The 22,587-nt window shown below is 27.9% G+C and overlaps 1 protein-coding gene across 3 annotated transcripts in view; it reads right to left on the bottom strand.

The window, feature by feature from the left end:
• The window catches only part of LOC107442961 (cyclin-dependent kinase 11B), a 48,415-nt gene extending 26,930 nt beyond the window's left edge, over positions 1-21,485 (bottom strand). For 2 of the 3 annotated variants that reach the window (XM_043050717.3, XM_043050718.3), the window contains exons 1-7: positions 21,117-21,485; positions 15,081-15,208; positions 12,955-13,073; positions 10,966-11,230; positions 7,608-7,717; positions 5,748-5,918; positions 1,156-1,296 (exon numbers count right to left, since the gene is read on the bottom strand). In XM_043050717.3, coding sequence (XP_042906651.1) covers positions 1,156-1,296; positions 5,748-5,918; positions 7,608-7,717; positions 10,966-11,230; positions 12,955-13,073; positions 15,081-15,208 — 934 coding nt within the window. In that variant the 5' untranslated portion in view covers positions 21,117-21,485. Of the gene's footprint in view, positions 1-1,155; positions 1,297-5,747; positions 5,919-7,607; positions 7,718-10,965; positions 11,231-12,954; positions 13,074-15,080; positions 15,209-19,723 lie in introns of all 3 variants that reach the window. The other variant, XM_071179045.2, reaches the window with a different exon arrangement.
• Positions 21,486-22,587: the final 1,102 nt, after the last annotated feature.

Genomic DNA, 22,587 nt, shown 5'->3' with positions numbered 1-22,587 from the left:
ATAGAAGAAAATAAAACTGGTGAATAGAAAAAAAACTGACCTTGAGGTGTCTTCATCTTTGAATAGAATGAGTGACCCATGGATATTGAGGAGAGATACAGCAGATAAGGAAAGAAAGAGTTTGACAGACAACTGCAATTTCCACAAAACTCCCCTCTGACTTTTTTAGTGACATTGATAAATAATACTCTATGATACATTCCATTCATGCTACTACTGGTTCTCTGTTATTTCACCCTTTATTGACAAAAGGGGTGTTGTTCCACAAATCTACCCAGGCCCTAACAATAGGACTCCACACACTAACTTAGTCATTGTACCTTGAAACTTTTGTTAAACAACTACAAGAGATAGGGAGGGGGGGAGAACACTATTTATGTGTTCACTTACCCATTGTCATTAAGCAGTATTGAGGACAAGTGAATTTCAAAATGATCATAACTATCTAAGGAAAGAAAAATCTATAAAATTGTCTTCTATAGTAAAAAAAAATATTAGAGGGAAAAAATATAGGCCAATTTTGAAAAATATAGGAAATAAAGGAAAAATAGGAGGCTTTCTTAGCTTTTTATAAAAATATAGGAAAAATAGGAAATATAGGAGGACTTCTACCCCTGCATTTGATATCTAACTGACAAAAAACTTAAATTAATTTTCACAGTAATTTAAATTATATAAAAATTTTTGTAACGGTTATTTATTTATTTCTGAGAATTTGCGCCATGTGTAGGATGACTTGATTAAAAAGGTAAAGATCATAAGAAATTAAAGTAAAATTTAATTTTGGATAAAATGTTTTTTTTTTTTACTAAGATAAAGAGTAAACAAACAATATTTAAAATGATTAAATAAAAAAATATTATCGGTAAAAAAATTAACGAGTGTAGTCAAACAAGAATATCTAAATCTGTGGCCCCAAATCACCATCAGATAAATAACAAATTTATCACAAGTCCACATAAAAATAACTTTATGATTGCAAAGCTAAGAAAAACAAATTACAAAAAGCAAGACACTTACAAATCTGCCTAATAAAATATTATTTATTTGTTTTTTTAAATGTGAAGAACCTTTAATAGATTTTCTTTAAACCCTTTAAAGGTGTTTTATTACTTAGAAATGTTTCATGGCCAAGAAAATTATTTGAAATTTTACCTTCACTTTCACTTGCTGTATCACTTCCTGAATCACTCTCTGTTCCATCTTTATCTTCCTTTTCATCACTATTCTCATCACTTTCATCTTCATCTACTTTATCTTCTTCATAATCCATGGGTTCTTCATCCACAAATGGTTCTGGTAAAACATGAAAAATAAATAAAAAGAACTAAACTTCATTTTAAATGCTGAATTCTTTTTTATTTATAAACTTTAAATTCTTATGACTTGATGTAAAATAAGATTTGCTCTCATTTTTTTACACCTTACATAAAAACCTAGAAAACAAAATCTTATGCAAAGAATTCGATAATAAGAAATGAGTCAGTAACTTACCTCACTACTATTGGATTTAAAATTTAACTTAATAATCCAGAATGACTAAACTTTCATCAAATAAACTTATCATGGGATGTTATTGTAACACTTTTACATTTTCAAAGATTACACATATTACATTTTATCACTTATCACAAATTAGTGAGATCTTGGGAAAGTGTACAACTGTCGGGAAAATAAAATTGTCTGCTGGTGTCTTTTTTGAGAAAAAAAACACACTATTTGAGAGACTGAATGCAGCAAACTATTTTAAATAAATTAATATAATGATGACTTAATACAGTTGAACCTTTTTACCTTGAACCTCTAAATGTCGAAAACCTCTTTATCTCAAAATTTCTATAATTCCCTACATTTACTATCTAAACTCAATGTATTTTTCATGTTTACGTCAAAAAAAAAAAATTTTTCTTCTAAAAACCTCCTTTCCTCGTATTTCTAATAGTAGAGCACAAATGTCAAAACTTTCTTTATCAGTAGAACTTGCAGACAGAGAAGAATTTAATGAATCCACAGGAAGTAGAGATGAACAGGTTGGGGGTGTTTCTTGGAATTTCAATCACTATCCCTGCACTTCCTTAACGATAGAAAGGAATACAATGATTCTGGCAGTAAGTGAGAGGTTAATGAGTAGTGACCATAGCTTTTCAACATAGATAAGAAAGCTAAGAATAGAAATTCATTTTCACCTCAAAATTGCAACCAATGGATCAAAGGATAATTAGGAGTTTTAAAGTGAACTATATAAAACAGTAGGTACACAAATTTGTAGATGCTGTTAATAAAAAAAAGTTCTCTTCTAAAAATAAAGATGTTACGATGCTATCAGAATTACTGTTTTGCCTGGAGAAATGTGTCTCTAAAAACTATCCAAAATGGCTTTAAGAATAGCTCTGAAGATGATGAACAAAATGGAATGCAATAAAATCTGGATTTAATGTTGACATTAATTTTGAAGATTTTTACAAGTGGACACGACAGATACGGAACATTGACAGATGAGGTAATCATAGATGATGTCAAAAGAATATCAGATGAAGAAACTGAAGGTCATGTTGATGAACTAAAATTGAATGTAAAGCTGCAGAATTCTTATAAACTATTCTTGAATCCCAGGTAAATGTTGGCTATGAGAGATTTGCGTTCTTTCTAACCTTAAAAGAATAATCGAAACAAATAAGGTTATACGTCAAAAATCTTTGAAATTTTTTTTTCAGTGTTAAATGTATGTTAAAAAAATGTTATGTGAATAGATAGATGTATGTGGTATAATTAATTTACAGAAATGCCTACATTTTTCTACTAAAAACATCTAAAACACTTCTATAAGAATTTCTTAATTAAATTTAATTTTAAAGTGTCCATATAACTCGAAACCTCTTTATCTCAAATTTTGCGCCTCTACCGCGAGATTCGAGATAAACAGGTTTGACTGTACATAATCAGAAAATTATGTTAATATTTGTTTGAAATTAAATCATTAAAATATGTACTTTCAATATGTTAAACGAAAGAAGATCTAATAAAAGTTTGTTTTAAATGATGCATATACAATGATTAGAAATGACTTGTTACACAATTCACACAAATTAACAAGTAGTCACCCCTGCCAGGGATGCTACTCGCAAAATATCAAATTGTCTCACCAGAAATTGCATTTTGTCTCAGTTAAAATCTCTTTTTGGCTCAGTTTGTCTCAGCTAAGATTATTTTTTCACTCAGTTTATCTCAGCTAAAATGATTATTAATCAGTTTGATAACAATATAAAGATAATTTTCAGGATCCATAAAACCATTAATAGCATACTAGGAGTACTACAATTATACATTCACTATTGCTAGGATTTTAAAAAACCTGCATATGATTGATTATAAGAGTCCACAAAATTGTTTTATGGACTCTGTTGTTTTCATATACATTGCATTTATCATTTATGCCAATGAATAGTATCTGTTCCAGAATTTTACAAAGTAAATTTTAACTTTCTTATTTTTTAAAATATAATGGTGTTAACTTTCTAAAAAGAAATATCTATTTAGTTTCAGTAATTCAAAAGGGAAAATACCCATTTTATTTTGAGCTCAAATTTCATCTCAAAATATATAACTATTCAGTTACAATGGAAGGTCTACAGATTTCAATAATTAAAACAGAAATTCAGTAATTAAATAATGAGAGTTTAAGAAAATGCAAGTAACACAAAAAAAAAAACACTCTCTGATAGAATTCAGGAGGTGCAGTGAAATTTTGAAATATTTTAGGTAGGAATTTTTCAAGAAAACTTCAGGAAACACTTAATAGCCAAAAATTAGCATATATACATTTTTATATCAAAACAGAAATATATAAAAACTATTATAAACAATTTAAAAAGACACATATAAATATAATTTTCTTTCTAAAATGACTTGCATCCCTTATTAAGTATAAAAGTAAACTTTTTAGTTATTTGGCATTGACTAGTAGATTGTACTTTCTTGCATTCACAAGATCAGTTAGTTGACTATGTTCTTTTAATTTATATAGCTAAATATACAATGATAAAATGTGATTATGAATGCACTTAGGAATTGTTTAAATGCAACAACTGCAGAAAAATATATCACATCTTTACAGTAACTAATTCAAGAAAAAACTTAATTCTACTTCTTTCTAGAATCGTGATACTGGATTTTAAAATTGCGTGAATATGAATTGCGATTTTGGGTTTAAAAATCGCGTGAATATGAATCGCGATATTGGATTACAAAATCGTGTGAATATGAATCACGATATTGGATTTTAAAATCGATTGAACATGAATCGCGATTTTTGATTTTAAAATCAAGTGAATATGAATCACGATATCGGATTTTAAAATCACGTGAACATGAATCGTGCGGTTGGATATTAAAATCGCGTGAATATGAATCGCGATTTTGGATTATAAAATCATGTGAATATGAATCACGCTGTTGTATTTGAAAAACACGAAAATACAAATCACAATATTGGATTTTAAAATCGCGTGAATATGAATCACGATTTTGGATTATAAAATCACGTGAATATGAATCGCGCTGCTGAATTTAAAAAACACAAATCACGATATTGGATTTTAAAATCGCGTCAATATGAATCACTATTTTGGATTTTAAAATCGCGTGAATATGAATCGTGCGGTTGGATTTTAAAATCACGTGAATATGAATCACGATTTTGAATTTTAAAATCACGTGAATAAGAATAGCGCTGTTGGATTTTAAAAACGCGAAAATACAAATAGCGATATTGAATTTTTAAATCGCGTAAATAAGAATCACGATGAATAATTTTTAGATCACGTGAATACGAATCGCAATGAGTAATTTTTAAATAGCGTATAAATACGAAAAACGAGATCTGATATTACAACTGAGTGATAACGAATCGCAATATTGGATTTAAAAATGCGTGAATACGAATCGCGACGTTGGATTTTAAACTCGCGAGAATACAGATCGCGATATTGAATTTTTAAATTGAGTGAATAGGAATTGCTAGTACGATTTTTAAACAGCGTAAAAAAAATTGCAACACATAAGTTTTAAATCAGTTAAATACGAAAATCGATGATTGATATTAAAATCGTCTGATTAAAAATCGCGATTTTAGCATATTCCAGAGCAGTTCCTAATATTTAAAATTCCGAAAATCAGCCAAACGAAGAAAAAAAAATCAAATACCGGTGGTCGAAACGAAAAGCTTAGACTCCTTTCCACTCTATAGCGGAAGTCGCGAGAATCCGACTATCGTTCCGGCGGCTTGGGTTTCTCTAATTGGACTCCCTAAAAATTTTAGTTTTTGGAACAGGGTCGAAAATTTTAAAAATTGGGAGAAAAAAGCGGATTTCCGCTTTTTCGCGGAAGTCTTTCATCCCGTGGAGACGTGAACGGCAAAATGATCTCCAATGACTCACGGCGATGCGGATTAATATTTGAAACTGAATTCAGGTTTGCCAAATTTTGGACGTTTTGTCTCAGAATGGCGCAGCTTTGGCAGAAACTGAGCTGAATGTCGCAAAATGGCGCAGTTATGCCGTTTTGTCTCAGTTTGTCGCAAATGGCGCAGGCGTAGCATCCCTGCCCTGCACAAAACTTCTTTTTTAACCTTTCTTAATCTGAATATCTTAAATACACATTTTTTCAAATCAAGTTGTATCATTGAAAGCATTAATTTAATAATTAACAAAAATTACTAAATTAATAATTATAATGTAAACTAATTAAACCTGGTGTAATATGAAGTTCTTTCTCTTTTCTTTCTTCAGTCACCGCAGATGGCGCATCCTTTGATTCCTTAGGTGGACTACGAAATCTTTCTAAACGTCTTTCCCTTTCTTGATGGAGCCTTTCTTTCTCTCTAAGTTTTTCACGCAGATCTCTACCGCTAGATAAGTTATCTAAACATGAAGTAATAATACACCTCAAACATTTTTCACAGTCAGACAGAAAAAAAACAGCATAAATCATAGGTCAATTTCCCCGGAACTTAAAAGTCTTACAACATGTTTATCAGGTCTTCAGTAAATATCCTCAAATTATTTTAATCTCATGCTTAAGACAGTAATTTTGTTATCAATTTAAATATTTATGAAAAAATCTCTGACTATAAGCAGCTATTAAGATCTCAACAAAATGTTTATTAAAAATATTCCTGACTTTTTTTATTTGAATTAAACTTCTTTCATTTACTTAACCATTTTTTTTTCAATTGATATATATTAATGAAAAATACTTAAATTTTATAATCAATCTTTCAAATTAACTATTAGCCTAAGAGTCTATTTTAGTATCCTATGTCTATTCCGGCACAAAGTTTAAATACTTCTATTGGCACTAAAAAGCATTACTCGTAATTTATTAATACCTAAAATTTTTTTTAATGAATGTTCTTTAAAAATAAAAATGCTAAAACTTAGCAAAACAGAAGGAAAAAAAAGAAGAAAATCAGTGATATTTTCAGAAAACAGCTGGTTTAGATATTTATAATAATGATTTGAAAAAAAAAAGTAAGGAAGTAAAAGGTATAAAAAAATTCACATAAACTGATATTCATTTCTAGATTCACTTAATATTGTTTGGTTTTAATCATAATTTAAGGTTACGAACTCAGAAATAATTAATGAAAAATACTTCATTTTTTTTATACAATCAATATTTCAAATGAATTATTTGCCTAAGTGGTTTTAAAAAATACATTATAATACTGATAGCTACCTTCCATGCATTATAAGATATATATCTTCTTTTTGATTTTTTTGTATGCTCTAAAAACATATGATTTTAATTTTCTATCATTAATTGCATCATGCATGAAGAGTAAAAAAAAAAGCATATGGTCAATTAACTGAGAAAAATAATCATGCCATCAGATCTAAAAATATATATGCAAAAGATGCACCCGATATTAAATTTTACCCCCAATTTCATTCCCTGATGATGGAGGTTAATTTCAAAATCTCAAATAGACTCTTCCCTCATATTTTGTTGCACACTTGGATTTTCCAGAAAAAAACTTCTGAATTTAAAATACAGGCCTTATGATTCCCATGTGGTGCTGTATTCTCCCAAATATTGACATTTGACTATTTTGATTATGTAACCACATCACCAAATTATGCAATTTGGAAAAATGGGGCAGACAATAGTTTGCATTAAACATAATGAGACATAAAACTTTTTTTCTTATAAATTTCTAAAAATTTAAAAGTTGCTGATAATAGTATTGAAAGCATCTTAAAATTGTGGCTTCATCAAAGACTCATCACATCGAACGTCATCTTCATTAAAATACAACGCGGCTGGAAGAAACCGAAATCTCTCAAGATGCAAATCAGCTTCCCCGGACTGATGTCTTTTCACTTACTCTGATGATAGACTTTATTTTGCAAAACTCTTTTTAGTATTTTAGTTGTTTTTGAAGGAAATAAACCAAGTTATAGTTATAAAAATGCCTGGTATCTTCTACATACTTCCAAACACTAAAAAATTAACATAAATACAATATTAAAAAAAAAAAATTACAGTAAATATGCATATTTGCATGCAAGTTGGAAAAAATCAAACTACATATTTTTAATTACACTTACCATCCCTTATCCAAGACCTGTCAAGCTGTGTCTTATTTTCTTCACGTTTTTTTTCCATGAAAAGTAAGCGCTTCTGTCTCCACTCTTTCTTTTTTTCTTCAAAGCTATCTCTAAAATCATAAATAAAATTACATTTGATACTGAAATTCAAATTTTAACTAAAACTTAAATGCAAGTTTTTAGTAAAAACAACAATCAACAGGAATAATAGGTCCAATAAATGATCACATTCTTTTACTTTTCCTTACATTTTTTTTTTACTTTCACTAAAATATTACTCATTATTGCTTATAATAATACCTGAGTTCACAATGATAAAGTATTTGCAAACTAGAACATAATTTAAAAAAAAAGAAACACTCCAGAATTACAAAAAATTAAGAAAGATTAATGTGAAATAAATTTCCATTCCTCAAATGTAATTACAGTAATGAATACAGTAAGTATTAGGGTAATGTTAGACCCATTAAGTTAGATAAGAAGAATATAATCTAAATATTAGATTGTAAATATGTTCATATTATACATATGGGTGAAATGCACGTATCAGGGTATGAAAATAGACGCCACGAGTCATTTATATCTGGCAAGCCTGAGAATGAATGCATATTTTTTAACGTTTGAAATGTGAGCTTTTATAACCATCTTTATATATTTTTTTTAATTAATGTTACATGCGCTTCAAAATAGACGCCCATTCTTGAGATTTTTCATACATAAATGAAGAAAACAAAAGTGATTCGAAAGAGAAAATGTATGGTTGCTAATGAAAAATCGAAAATAAATCCGAAAAACAAAACTACGACAACCACTGTAGCCGAAAGTAAAGATTAACATAAACAATTGGCTATTGCCACAGATTATTGAAATCTTGAGCATAAATTCACTTATTGCAATGCAAATTTTTTTTCCGCCCCTGGCCTCTCAGATCTTATTGATTCTCTTGAATCTTGTTTTATTCATACGACTGCCGACTCCCTCTTTAAGGACACGAGTTTTTCACTATCTGTTCATAGCATGAGGATTTATTTATCCAGATTTATCTGTCACTGAGGTTTCTCTACTTTTGCTTTTTCACCTCCAATTTCCATTTTTTGCAAACTTTACAATCTTTTTACAACTTTAAATTCTTTTTCCTCGAGTCACTTTCATTTTCCTCAATCATGTCAGGTGAGTCTTGAGAGCAGAGACCCATTTTTAATAAACATACCAACTTTTATTACCTTCTTCATATTTTTTGAAGCTATTGAAGATTTTATCATCAAGTTTACTGTGCTACATTTAGATCTTCATCTCTATTTGGATCAGAATCTTATGCTTGTAGAAGCAAATATCTACACTTTAACAGAGTTCATGCAGTTCTTAAAACCATAAAAAAAAAACTATAGCATCAATATTGCAATAATCTTTAACTTTAAAATTTCGAAATTTAAGTTTTTACAACCAGATAGAATTAATGAAATTAAATATTGTGGTGAACATAAACATAGCCTTTTATCTTCTTATCCTATCTATCTTTGACAAATATATGTATATACATACATACAAATATACAAACATGTAATGATGGTTAGAACATTGCAAAACAAGTTGGTAAATGTAAATAAAGGATTTAAACAAAAAATTATAGTAGCAATAGTTGGTGAAAAATGTAGTTGATTGTAATTAAAGAACATATTGAGCAATATTTTATTTTTGACGGCAAATTGTCGAAAATTTGCTTCAGAATATAAAGAAACATGAGAATGCTATTTGCAAATTATCCTGATCCAGAGAAAACCATGTAACTTAAATATTTTGAAGAATAAAGTCATTATTTAAATAATGAATAATACAATATCCAACATATTATTACAGCATGTTATTCTTAAACATAACACATTTCAATGCTTTTAAAATGCCGCTTAACATTCACTAATTTCCTCAATTATTAAAAAAAAAAAATTTAAAATATATAAAACTTTTGTAAGTATATTATAATTATTATCTCTTCCAAAACCTCTGAATTTTTTTTTTTTGGGGGGGGGCCTTTTTTTTTTACTTCTTTGTCTAGGAGACTCGATTGAAAGTGTAAAAATGATTAGCCTTACAACTCAGCAATGATTTATATAAATTTGGTATATTTTTTATTTAAATTCATTATACTTCATTTACATGAAATCTTCATATAAATTAAATTAAAACAATGTAAAAATCACGAATATCAAAAAAAGTTTACATGTTTAAATTCTGTAAAATTATAAATAATTTTGTAAAGTGATTCAAATATTATTTTTAAAGGGTATTTGCTTTTTGACGCCCGGTGGCTGAGCGGTAGCGATTCGCGCTGTCGTGCCACAGGTCCCTGGTTCGATCCTGGGGCCGGGCAAGGTTGACTCAGCCTTTCATCCCTTCAGTGGGTCGATAAATGAGTACCAAGCATGCTTGGGAACTAAACATTGGGGGTTCCGCATTCGGCTGACCACCTGACCAGAACATCTGCTCGTGCACACCAGAGCCCAAGGTCAAGAAAACTGAGATGGGCACAGTAGGCCTTGGCCCTCTATGGGCTGTCGCGCCACTGAGTTTAGTTTATTTGCCTTTTAGTTGGAACGCACCACAAATAAGGTCTGTTGCATAGAAACTTCAAAATATTTTCGATTAACTATTAATAAAAATCTTTTCTGAACTATGAATGAAAAAGTTTCAATTTTCATTTCATTCTTTTTTATTGTTTCAACTGGATATTTCTTCTCTTGACAATCACATAGTTAGTTGCATATAATTATCTTGAATTACTCTACTTGCAGTGGTGATATTGTTTAGCTATTTTTTGGGGATTACTGCCAAATATATACAGCTTCATAGTCCCCAATTTATGATTAAATTTTTTTTTTTTTTAATTTTGACAACCCTTCATAATTTGAGGGTCAGGAATGCAAATATGTAATTAAAAAAAAATTATATGCTTGTTTAGAGAAAGCATGTTTTGTCTTATTACCAGTAAGCACTAAATAAGTAGCATATTTGAAGTCACCCTCTGGAACTATTAAGATTAACACTTAGTACTTGAAAATCTGATCATTAGAATAATAGTTATTCATGGTGATATCTTTTTTTGCTCACTGTACACACTGAAAGAAGAATCCCAAAACATTAAAAAAATAATATTTTTGCATATAAGTTTGCAGCTAAATTTTGCATACCAATTTAATAACTTTAATTAACCAAAGATGCTGACAAGTACAACAACTTTAGCTAATAATTTGAAATAATAATTAGAAAGAAAATCAATTATTACGATTAAACCAGTAATTTAATATAATAATTTAACTTAAAATCATATGATAAACAGTTTTAACATACAACATTTACTTACACATGTCTTTCATCTTTGAGTTTAGCATCACCTCTCGATTCCCTCAAATCCTTCTTTAATCTAATTTCTCTCACATCAGCCGACACAATGCGAATTTCTTCTTTACGATTATCTCTGTCTTTTTCTCGGTTGGGCTCGTCTCTATAGCGTACATTTCGACTATCACCTTCACGGTTGCTTTTTCGGTTGGAGTCTCTGACCCAAGTAGCAGTTCGATCTCTATGAGAACTCCTTTCGTGGCCGCGGTGGTGCTCCCGCCTTCGAGCTGTAAACAAGCATTTGCTTATTCTATATTATTAGTTCATAATTTAAAAGCAAAATGCTTCTTGAAACTTTATTAATGAACACTACTCCATCATGTACAAAACTGAAAGGCATTACCAAGACAATGAAAACTTTTAAAATAATTTCAATATTTTTATTATTCTTATTTGTTGCATTCCTTATATTATGTTTGCAAATTGGGCAAAATATGTTATGAGAAATCGAATACAATAAAATAAAGATTAAAATTATTTTCAGTATAATTTGAAACCTAACATTGATCAACTATTGAACACAGATAATAGTCAAGATTTATACCACAGAATCAGAACTTCAGTATATAAAGAATTTTTTTATTATTATTTCAATTACTGCTGAGTTTATATTATTTAGTATTATGGAAACACATTTTAAAATTATTATTTGAAACAAAATAATGATTTTTTCAGATATTTTTTAGTAATTCCACCTGAACCATATTAGTTTTAACCTAACATCAAGATTTGAAGATAAACAAATAATCAAGAACAAATAACCTGCAAAATTAGTTTGAGACTAAATAGAGCTGAAAGCTAGCAAACATCAGTGATGTAATCATTTAAATAATTGGAAAATAAATTATCTGCAGTTCTAAATGATGTGCAATGAGAAAAACTTGTTTTTCACTTGTCTCTTTCAAACTAACTTTTTTAGAATTTAGGCTAAACTGTTCCTTGCACATATTGTTCAGTATTCCAGTTTAAATTTTTCAGGAATTATAAGAGAGAAAAACAAATGCTCTTCCTTTAATTATAAATATGAGCATCTAATTCAGAGGTGCTAAAAACCCGTGCTTATTTCAGGAAAAAAAAAATACTGCTACTAATCTACTTCATACATTCAATTTCATAAAAACACTTATTTTCAAGGATTGTTATCATGTAATATTGATAAGAAAATCTTATCAACAACTCATCCATTGCAATAATCATATAACAGTTTATATTTACAAAACTGAGCTCAAAATAATTATAGATGTGACTTTAATAAATAGTAACTAAATCATCTTTAAAGTATCAAACAAGTGTAAAGCAGTTTGTAGTGTAGTGACAAATAAATTTGTCACTTCAGCTTTTAATATCGCAATATATTTTCAATAATCAAAAGTTAATCCATTTTGTTTTAGAATGTTAAATTGCTTATTGAAACCTTTTTTATGGACCGCTCTTAGTTAAATTTTATGAACATTTTTTTAAAATTTTTAAAATTTAACTAAGAAACTTTATGAACAAGAAAGAGAACATAAAATTTCTGCCAGACACATAACCGTTAATTAAAGACAACAATTTTGAACAACAATTTCGGCCTTATGGCCGAAATTGTTGAATATTTCTGACAAAAAACATTAAGCATTTCAAGCAGTGTCAATAATAAAATATAAATGATTAGGAAAATGAGAAAAAGATGGTGCTATTTCTGTTGTATCAAAACTTTTAAAAATAAATTAATTAATAAGTAGGAAAAAAAATCTTAGATGAGCATTAAATGTTTAGGCAATTTTAATAAATGTTAATGTTTGCTACTAATGTTACTTAATAATTAGTCTATTTTTTGCCAACTTCGAAATCAAATACAAATTGCATTAGTCAATTTTAAAACATATTTATTACATTGAATGAAATATAAATCATATATAGTATTGTGTTTTCCTCCAAGTTTGCTGTATCAGAAGCTGTTAATACTTACAATCGTGCTTTCTGTGTCTGTTTTTCTTTTTGTCTTCTTTTCTGGAACTTTCAGACTTGAGTGTTGCTTGAGGAGGTTTGATGTCAAGAGATTCTGCCCCTTCATCCTTTGAGCTTTCACTAATGCATTGGGAGAAAAAATAATTAAAATCTAATTAAATTTCCAGCAGGAAATATGTTGAGCTTGCAAATAACAAATAAATGAAATAATATTTTCATTTAAAGATGTAAAAATAATTTCTCATAGTCTTTCTCATAGTCACAAAATCAAAATAAGGGAGAAACACCATATATGAAGGGGGGGAAAATATGGCAAAGGATTTTTTTTTAAAAATTGAATAGGGATTTGTCAAAAAAAAAAAATACAACACAAGAAAAAATATGTAATTTATACAGAAAAATATTTATTAATTAGAAGAATAAAAATAGACAAAAATCAAAAAATATGTTTAAATATCACAAAAGACAATATTAAAAACTAAATCTAATATTATATTAAAATCTTAATTTGAAATCTCTACTGAAATCTTCCTCAAAGCATTTTTAACTGTTGGCATTCAAAGCATTTTCATTAGAGAGAGAAGCTATATAATCAGTTTGATTTTTCTTCACTCGATTGAAGGTCTGTTCACATTCAGTATTTGAATGTTGCATCAGTAAGGATAGCTTAATGTCAGCCAATTTACTAAATTTCTTTTTCCCCAAAGGATGTTCAATTTGACTTACTAGAGAGCACTGTTTATCCATTCTACTTTTATCAATGTGATATTATGTTTTCCACCTGTTACTCGCAAAATTGTGAGTGAATCCCTTCTTTTGATTCACCTTCTTTGAGCATTAACGATACTGGAAATAACTCAAAGAAATTCTTTCCTTGACTAAAATCAACAGACGTAACTATGTCAGGATTTAAAATTTTGGCAAAATCAAAATTTTAAATGCACAACAATATCACCTCTTCCAACAAATGCACATTCATGGAGCGAAAAACAAAAACAATGATCTATACACGAATAAAAATGTCCCAGGTATCGTAACTACGCTTCAAACCTCTATTCTTGATAATTCGTCAAGCAGAAAGGAATTCAACGCAAAATCATTGCCCAAACCAGGATTTCATATTAGAATGAGCTCAATTCAATCTGGATCCATGGAGAGCATTTAAAAAGGTCATTCCTCATCTTGGATGAAGTTATCTCCTTCTCCCACTTTGGATAGCACTGACTTAGTTGAAGCAGAACCGGTTCAAGTTCACATTTTTAATATTTTTTTACTTGAAACCGATAATCGACAGCTTTTTTTAAAAGCTGCAGATGCAAGATCATCACTTGTATTAACGTTTTTTTCTCTCCAGAAAACAAGAATTTTCTTACTTCAATCTAATTATATTGTTAAGGATTTTTTAAATGGAATTCAGGAGATTCATAATCGCATAGCGAGTTTGGGAGAAGGCACCAGACTCGAGGAGTCTCCCGAATGAATCGAGAGAGTTCGCAGCTATGGTTTTGCAGATTTAAAACAATACAAGGATTTTGCTACAGGCTAATAATTAAAACTTGACTTTTTTTACATATTATTTTCAAAGCTTTCTAATTATGGAAAGAAATCTAGTAGCTTGACTTTATAAAACTCACTGAGCAATTAAACATAAAAAATTGTATAATTTCATTCATTAAACTTTTAAAATGCTTTTTTTTTTAATCTAAAAAGTCAAATTTGTAATAAATATTAAAGAAAAAAAAAACTATAGTTTATAGAGATGAACTCATCGAAATAGAAAAAAAAATTTCGTATTAACTCTGCATCATCATCCAGCCCAATTCTTTTAGTCTCTCTATGTTTTATTGGCCATGTTTCAGGAACCACCATTTAATTTGTCAGACAACCTGATATCCTTCTCTTCAATACCACAACCAATAACAGAATTATCAACTACGGTAGATTTAAAGTGCACCTTAAGACTACGAAACCAGAGATGTAGACTCTTAGACCAAATTGATTACCAATGCCTCTCTACCAGCAGAGATAACAACGCTCTAACTGTACGTGCCATTTTCTTGAAACCAACTTTTAAAGAAAATTAAAGTAGAAAAAAAGCGAATGCTGCTAAACGTGTTGTAGTATTACCTATCTTGATCATCTTGGTTATGAATTGATTCCTCTTTGGGTGAACTATCTTTTTCTATTTCTCCATCTTCCTCGGATTCAGAATTTTCAGTCAGAGGGATGGTTCTCAAATTGTCGTGATAAGCCATCTAAAGAAATTTCATGGATGAGTCATTCGTAATTGATCCATTGAAAATAAACATTAAAACACTTACATGAATATAAATGAAGAAAATTAGATTCATTTTCTAAATACAGAGTTTTTAGATATGCATGAGTAACGTCATTAATGTTTCCTTATCTTTTTTTAGTATTTTAGAAGAATTAGAAGGTTAGATAAGATTCATTAAAAGTATTATTAGAAGTTTTTCTTTTTTAGTAATTTAGTTCAAAAAAAACTTTGTTGACAAAATTACTTTAGTTTATGTGAAATCACTTTAAAATCATATATTAAAAGAATTGAAATTAAAAGCAAAAAATTTCAAATTGATTTTGCTGCAATAAATTTGAAGTAATTATACAGTCATTGTTTCAGAAGTATAATTTTTGATGTATCTGTAGAAAAACTACAGCTAAAATGTAAAACCAATAGACTCTTCCGGCAATCAAATAGTTTCGATAATATCAAGCTGGCGTTCCTTCTTAGTAACTCTTCAACTTTTTATAAAGTTTTTGTTTCTTTTTATTGTAGATTGATTTCCAACGATTACTTTTAATTAGATTTTCATAAGAACAGAGATAACGCACATTGCACCAAAGAAAAAAAAAAACGGTTACCCTAAATAACTTTTGATTTAATGACTAGATTTTCACGATCTAGGAATTAATCTGAATGGCTCGAGGGGGTGACCTCAAATATGATATAAGTGCAGACTATATTTTAAGTTATGAAATCAGACACAAAAAGGTACCTTCTCTAAATAAACATACATTTTTTTCAACATATTCGGCTTTCTGACCCCCAAAATAAAGGGGCAGCCATAATTTGGGAAACATGGTCCCAATAGTTTGGTCAGGAGAGCGCTCCTAAGTTTAAAACCCTTATTGTTAATTTTATTTTTTGCACATTTCATAATATCTTGAGAACTTTTTAAACAAATTGTAAAATTTTTACACAAAATTATAAAATTTGTCTATCCAAAGATTCATAAGATCTCCATGCAAAAAATAATGTTTAGTAAATATTTATTATTTTATTTAAGATTTTGTATTGTAAGATACAAAATTTTTTGCACAATTTTAAAGAATGTTATTTTATACGGCAAAATATAAAATTTGTGCCAAATCAGTAGAATAATTTCTGAGAATTTAAAAAAAAGTCAGATACTTAAAAGTTCTATTTCTCATGAACCGCTTTGGCTCAACTTTTGTATTTTGTCATTTAAAATTATATTACTTAAAATCAGGGTTTGTGATTTTTTTGATTTTTATTAAAAGAATCAAAAAAATCGGATTTTTTTGATTTAAATCGGATTTTTTTGATTTAAATCAGATTTTTTTGATTTTTACTCAAATACACTGTAAGAACTTTAATTTATGATTGAAAAAACTTTATAAATGCTTAATCAAAATTAAATTAATATTAAAACTATAGTATAACAATATTTTAACTTACTAAAATAATTTTTCATTATAATACATAGCTTTGAATGCATAGCAACCATTTTGAAACAAATGCATGATTGAAATTTAAGGACTAGTTCAAATAGAAAATTTAAAGAATACTTTATGGGTCTGTCTAGGTTTTTCTGAAAGATAACTCTTTTGTGAAAATGCAGACATAATTTTTGAAAATTAAAAATTTGGATTTATCGTTTCTTACGAGACACAAAAATAAAATTTTGAGAAAAAAGTATTTCATGGAATTGTTCTACCGTTTTTCCTAAAGTTAAATTTGTGTAGGTACCGGTAAACGGTAGTAAATTTCATTTGGACAGACCCCTGTACTTTAACTATTAAAACAAAGTTTCAGGAAGCAAACCATAATTTTAATTTAAAATTTCTTTTTTTTTCCCGCTTAATTTTTAAAATGACAAAATAAATGTAACAGATTGTGTTCATAAATGTAGTCATTCATCAAAAAATAAATATTTAACCTATATATTTTTATATTAAAATATTCACTTTTAATTCTATATCAAAATAGATAAGTTAAGCTAAAAATACTTTTTTTTTAAAAATCTATGTACTCATAGGAATTTTTTTCACAAAATTTCTTTATAAGAAAATCAGATGTCAAAGATACTGTAAACATATTATGAGAAAAAATACCAGTTAATAACCCTACTGTTTCAAATAGACTTTGAAAGGGAAGAATGACACTATATCAGGAAAAAAATATCTGAATTTATTGGCCTTTTTTTTTCTTTCTATTTTTGGCAAATTAGGTATTTTCTTTTTAATATGCTTTTAAAAAAGCTTCAGAAATATACATTTTCCACCAATAAAATATAATGTAGATTTTAATTCCATGCTTTTTCTTTCAAAGGGTAGAATTTTAATTAACAATATTTACATTATTTTTTGAAACAATTCATGTTTAATAATTACTTTCTACAGCTATGCAAGTCTATATTAAGACAGCATTAAATGTTTACTTTAATCTGTGCTTTCAATCTCAAGAATCAAAAGATTTTTAAAAATGTAATTTTCAATGTGTTGGAATTTAACACACACCAAGAAAGAAAGTAATTTCGTTAACTAAAATTAATTAATGCAACAATTTATTTAAAATAAATTTTGAAACTAAGAAAAGAAAATAATAAAAGTATCAATAATTTAAAACACTGTTTTTTAACTTTTATAATCAATATATATAAAATAAAAAAAATTGATTTAAATCAATGATTTTTTAAAAAAAAATCATTTGATTTAAATCATGATTTAAATCGTGATTTAAATCAAGCTGATTTAAATCAACAAACCCTGCTTAAAATGATGCAAAAAATAAAAATATCTAAATAATCTGTGTATTATTAAAGTTAAATCACATTTAATCAACCTAAGAACATTTTAAAAACAAATATGTAATAAACAATTATAACACAATATATTAGTATATAACACGGTATAAACAATTATAACACAATAAATAGCATCAGTTAAAAAAGTTAAAGGGAAACCTTAAAATATATATATAGTATAATTAATCCATATCTAATAAAAGTTAAATCTAACAGAATTAACTAAAAAATAATGCTTTTTACAAAGGAACTAGCTAAAATAAATAAATAAACAACAAAAATATTTAATCCTTTGCCATAAAAAATAATAAATTATCCTAAAATAATAAACAAAACTGCAAGAAAACAAAAAAAGAGGAAAAGATTTATTAATAAAATAAAAATAAAATAAAAGGACAACTTTTAAAAAACTAAGTCCTACTAAAAAAATAATAATAAAAAATTTACATAATTAAAAGGTACTGTACAAATAATTTCTTTTTTATAGCAATTAAATCTTTCTAAGAATAGAAGAAAAAAAACAAGAACCATCTCACTATTAATATTTTCAATTTTTTTTAAAAAAAGTGCCATAAATAAGATGGAGAGATAGATAAAAAATAATTAAAAAAATATATTTTTAATAATAAATACCAAACCATGGACCTCATTAGTAGGGGAGATGAAGGGTATATGTTGCTCTCAGCTTTAAAAATAAGAAATTGTGGAAAGACCCCCTCCAATATTTTAGACATATAAAAAAGAAATTTATAAATCATGATTGATTCAAATTCAACAAAGTTAAAAACCAAAACGAGAAAAAATAATTAATATTTTTGTAAATATAAAAAAAAAAATTTTTTTTTAAGTTTGAAATATAGAAAACAGTACATTTTAATTTTGTTTTCCACAAAAATTGGACCTCTTTTTAACCCATGAACCAAACCAACACAAAAAGAAACTAACAAATATACCAGCAATCGAAATTTAAATGAAGTGAAGCCAAATTATAATAATTTATAAAATAAAACCAAATTATAATAAACTATAGATTTTTTAAAATCACCAAATTAACTAATATAAATCAAAAATAATGTTTCAAAAATGCAATATATATTCTTTCCTAATTATATGAAAAAAAGAAAGCAATAACAACAAGGAAAACTTATAAGCAAATTACATAAAAACTACACTTAAAATTACCAAATAGGAAGGTTCATTAAAAGAAGCCCTAAGAAAAATATTAAACGAACAAGGCAAAATATAAAAAGATCAACTGAATTTCTTAAAAAAAATCATTATTTAAAAATTAATAAAGGAGAGGAATTAATTTAATGAATATGAAATAAATTTATTGTTAATAAAAAAAACTCAAAACAAAATGGAATCAGAAATGTATCACTAGTAAAAAGAGAAAACTATAATGTACTTCATAAATAATCATCGGCTTTTAGTAATAAATAATCAAATACTTATATTAATAAACAATATTCTTTTATCTCTTTATAAAGGCAGACGACTCTTAAAGTAAACAGGTGCGATCTCACATCAGACAAAGCTTTCAAATCTGAGGCATATGTCAGAATTTATTTAAATAAAAAATACTGCTTTTTTAAAAAAAAAATAGATATTAAATAAATAAACAAAGAAGATTATCAAAATATCTTATAAAACATCAATAATAACGTAATTTGAGAAACAAAAGTGAGTTGGAAAAAAAACCTGTTAACACTCTCAAGGCAGAAGCTACAAGTTCCTGAAATAACACATTCAAATGCTAACACTCATCTTTAGAAACACATAAGAATAATAGAAGAATCTTGATGGTACACCTAATGACGGTCAATCCAGCAAAAAATCTGATCATTTTTCTTAATACTTTATTTGGCAAATTATGGTGTTGGAAACAAAAGAGTGAAGTTCCACAATATGATAGGGTGTCTAACTTTCTGTCGATTTTCAGTTTTGGGAAGAAATTTTTTTTCTTCTTGAATCTCATCTTCGGTGACAGTTACCAATTTTCCTTGTACGAACCTTGATTATATAACCGAGAGGGCTAATCTTATTAGTGACTGAACAGTGGTTCGAATTCAGCATTGACACCACTATAGTATTTCTAACATTCTTTCAACCCGTAAAATCTTTCAAGTGTTCAGCACTTCACAGTAGATGGCCTATTAGAATATGAAATTCTCATTCACACCTAAATGGCAGCACCACAGGGCTGCATAACATAAAAAAGTGCAGTATTTCCCATCTTTCATGATAGATGTCGCAAGATTTAAGCCACAATTCCATAGTTTTATTTGACAAAACTCAACCACAACCAAACTTCTATGCCCCTTACCTAGTGAAAAGCCTAACACAACCTAATCCCAGCAGGAATATAATTAAACATCTACTGCATAATTTATGCTAATGTAACTGCATATTTACTGTAGAGTCGGGACAAATCACAATAAGGTAATCTTTTCCACATCGCAAAATCTTAATGAAGAGAAATTTGATTAATTAATAAACTTATAGACAAGACGAAAAACAATATTTTATTCCATCCGAGTAGATTATAAATAAGAAATGCGTCTTTTTCTATGCTATAGCGTAGAAAGAAGTGCATTACTTCTTTATAACATGGAGATTTCTGTATCATAATTTGTGGCAGAATAATCACCCAATCTGGGCAACTTCCGGGCAGTGGCCCGTAAGAAACCAATAAAAATATTACAGAAAGGGACCAACTCGAAAGGTTTAACTCGTAGCAAACACATACATGTGTTCTTTTTAAAAAAATTGCAAGTTTAAAATCTGTTTGGCACCTTGACGATTGTATGCTAGTTGGGGCAACAGATCCCGATACTGAAATATCATCTTTAATGCCTAGTATTTAAAAAAAATTTACATTATTTTTTTTAAAAGTTTGATCAAACAAAAGAAAACTGATTCAATGTTAAGAATACAAAACGACATAAAATTGTTAAATTAAGATCAAATAATAAAAAAATTATTTTTGACTATACTAGACAAATACTTCAAACAAAAAAAAAAATTGAGACGATCAAACAAAATTATTAAATACACTGAAAAAACAAAATAAAAATATTGAACACAATCGTACTATGATTCGCAGTCAAAATCCTTCTACTTCACAAAATATTCATATTTCGGAGTTTTTTAAACGTAAGGGTTATTGCAGCAATATTGCGTTAGAATCTGAAACCGTCTCACTCTTTGTATGAATTTTTCTATGTATCAAAAAAATTAAATACTTTCTAAGATTTAATCAAACCAAATCAATCTGTAGTTGAGGTAGTAAACAAACAAAAACAAGCGGCAGCATGACATCACAGTCACAGTTAATTTCATGCTCATGTTAAATTAAAAATATTTAATAAATATATATTAAATCGCACTGTCTTGGCTGACCGCCCTCTTATAACCCTAAACTTTGGCGATCAGCTGAAATGGGTGATTGCCAAACGAAATCTATCGCCAACTGCTTGGATGCCCGCTTTTTGATAGTGATGGGCAATAACAGGTATTTTCAAATAACAGGTTTTAACCGTTACGATACGAAATAATACCTGTTCCAAATACCTGTTCCAAAATAACAGGTCTAAGAAAAAAATCTTCAACTTTTTTATACTTGAAAGATAGTTTAAAATGGCAAGTATTTTTGTAACAGATACATATTTTTCTACTAATTTGACAATATTATTAGGAAAAGTATTTTTTTTTCTATTTGTAAGATTTTTACTAATTAATTTTTAAACAATATGAAAGCAATTATATATTAATTTCTCTTTTATTCTCTATTGTTAAGTGCTTTTCAATAATAAAAAAAGCAATTAATCAAACTTTTAACATGTTTGCCTGATAATATTTAAAACTTCAGTCGATTTTAGAGAAGATTATGAAGTCCTTTATTTTTATCTGCTACAGATTTTGAAAAAATAATGTTGAGACATTTTTCTGTAAATTCATAAATAACATCAAAATCGCTGTATTTCTTAAAGACAAGTGTTGTAGCATATTTCAAAAGTGTGTTGTAATACTTCAATTCAGTATCGTTTTTTTCTTCAGTAAAATATTTACTTTTATGAATTAAACTGAGATTTACTGGGGCTTTTTTTTATCATTCAAAGTATTAGTTTTGAGTTTTCGTTATATTTATTTCATCAAATTTTCAGAAAACATCGTTTGACTCACAAAAAATTTACTCACAAAAAAGTACACATTTTCTTTTTAATGCTCAAACGTGACAAAAGAAATATAAGACATATTTGCTTTATAAGTCTAATCTACAAAATATAAATTCTATACCATTTATACATTATGTAGCCAAATGCTCTGTTTCTTGTTCACAAAGAATTCTAATAAAAAAATTATAAATCGATCCGTGACACACTGTGTATGATTTATCACAAATGCTTTAAAAGATCCAGCAGATCCAGGAGAACCAAGACCTTTCCAACTATATTTTTTCGTAATATTCGTCCTCTAGAATTTAAAGTTGACAAAAATTCAATTAAATATAAGCTTAAATTCTTTTATTGTGAAAACTTTTTTACGAAATAGATTATACAAAA

Source organism: Parasteatoda tepidariorum, chromosome 6, assembly GCF_982258835.1.
Source record: "Parasteatoda tepidariorum strain Cologne lab strain chromosome 6, Ptep-v5.0, whole genome shotgun sequence".
In the NCBI taxonomy this organism is placed as follows: domain Eukaryota; kingdom Metazoa; phylum Arthropoda; class Arachnida; order Araneae; family Theridiidae; genus Parasteatoda; species Parasteatoda tepidariorum.
Note: the sequence above shows the minus strand (reverse complement) of the source record. Positions and strands in the feature narration are given on the sequence as shown.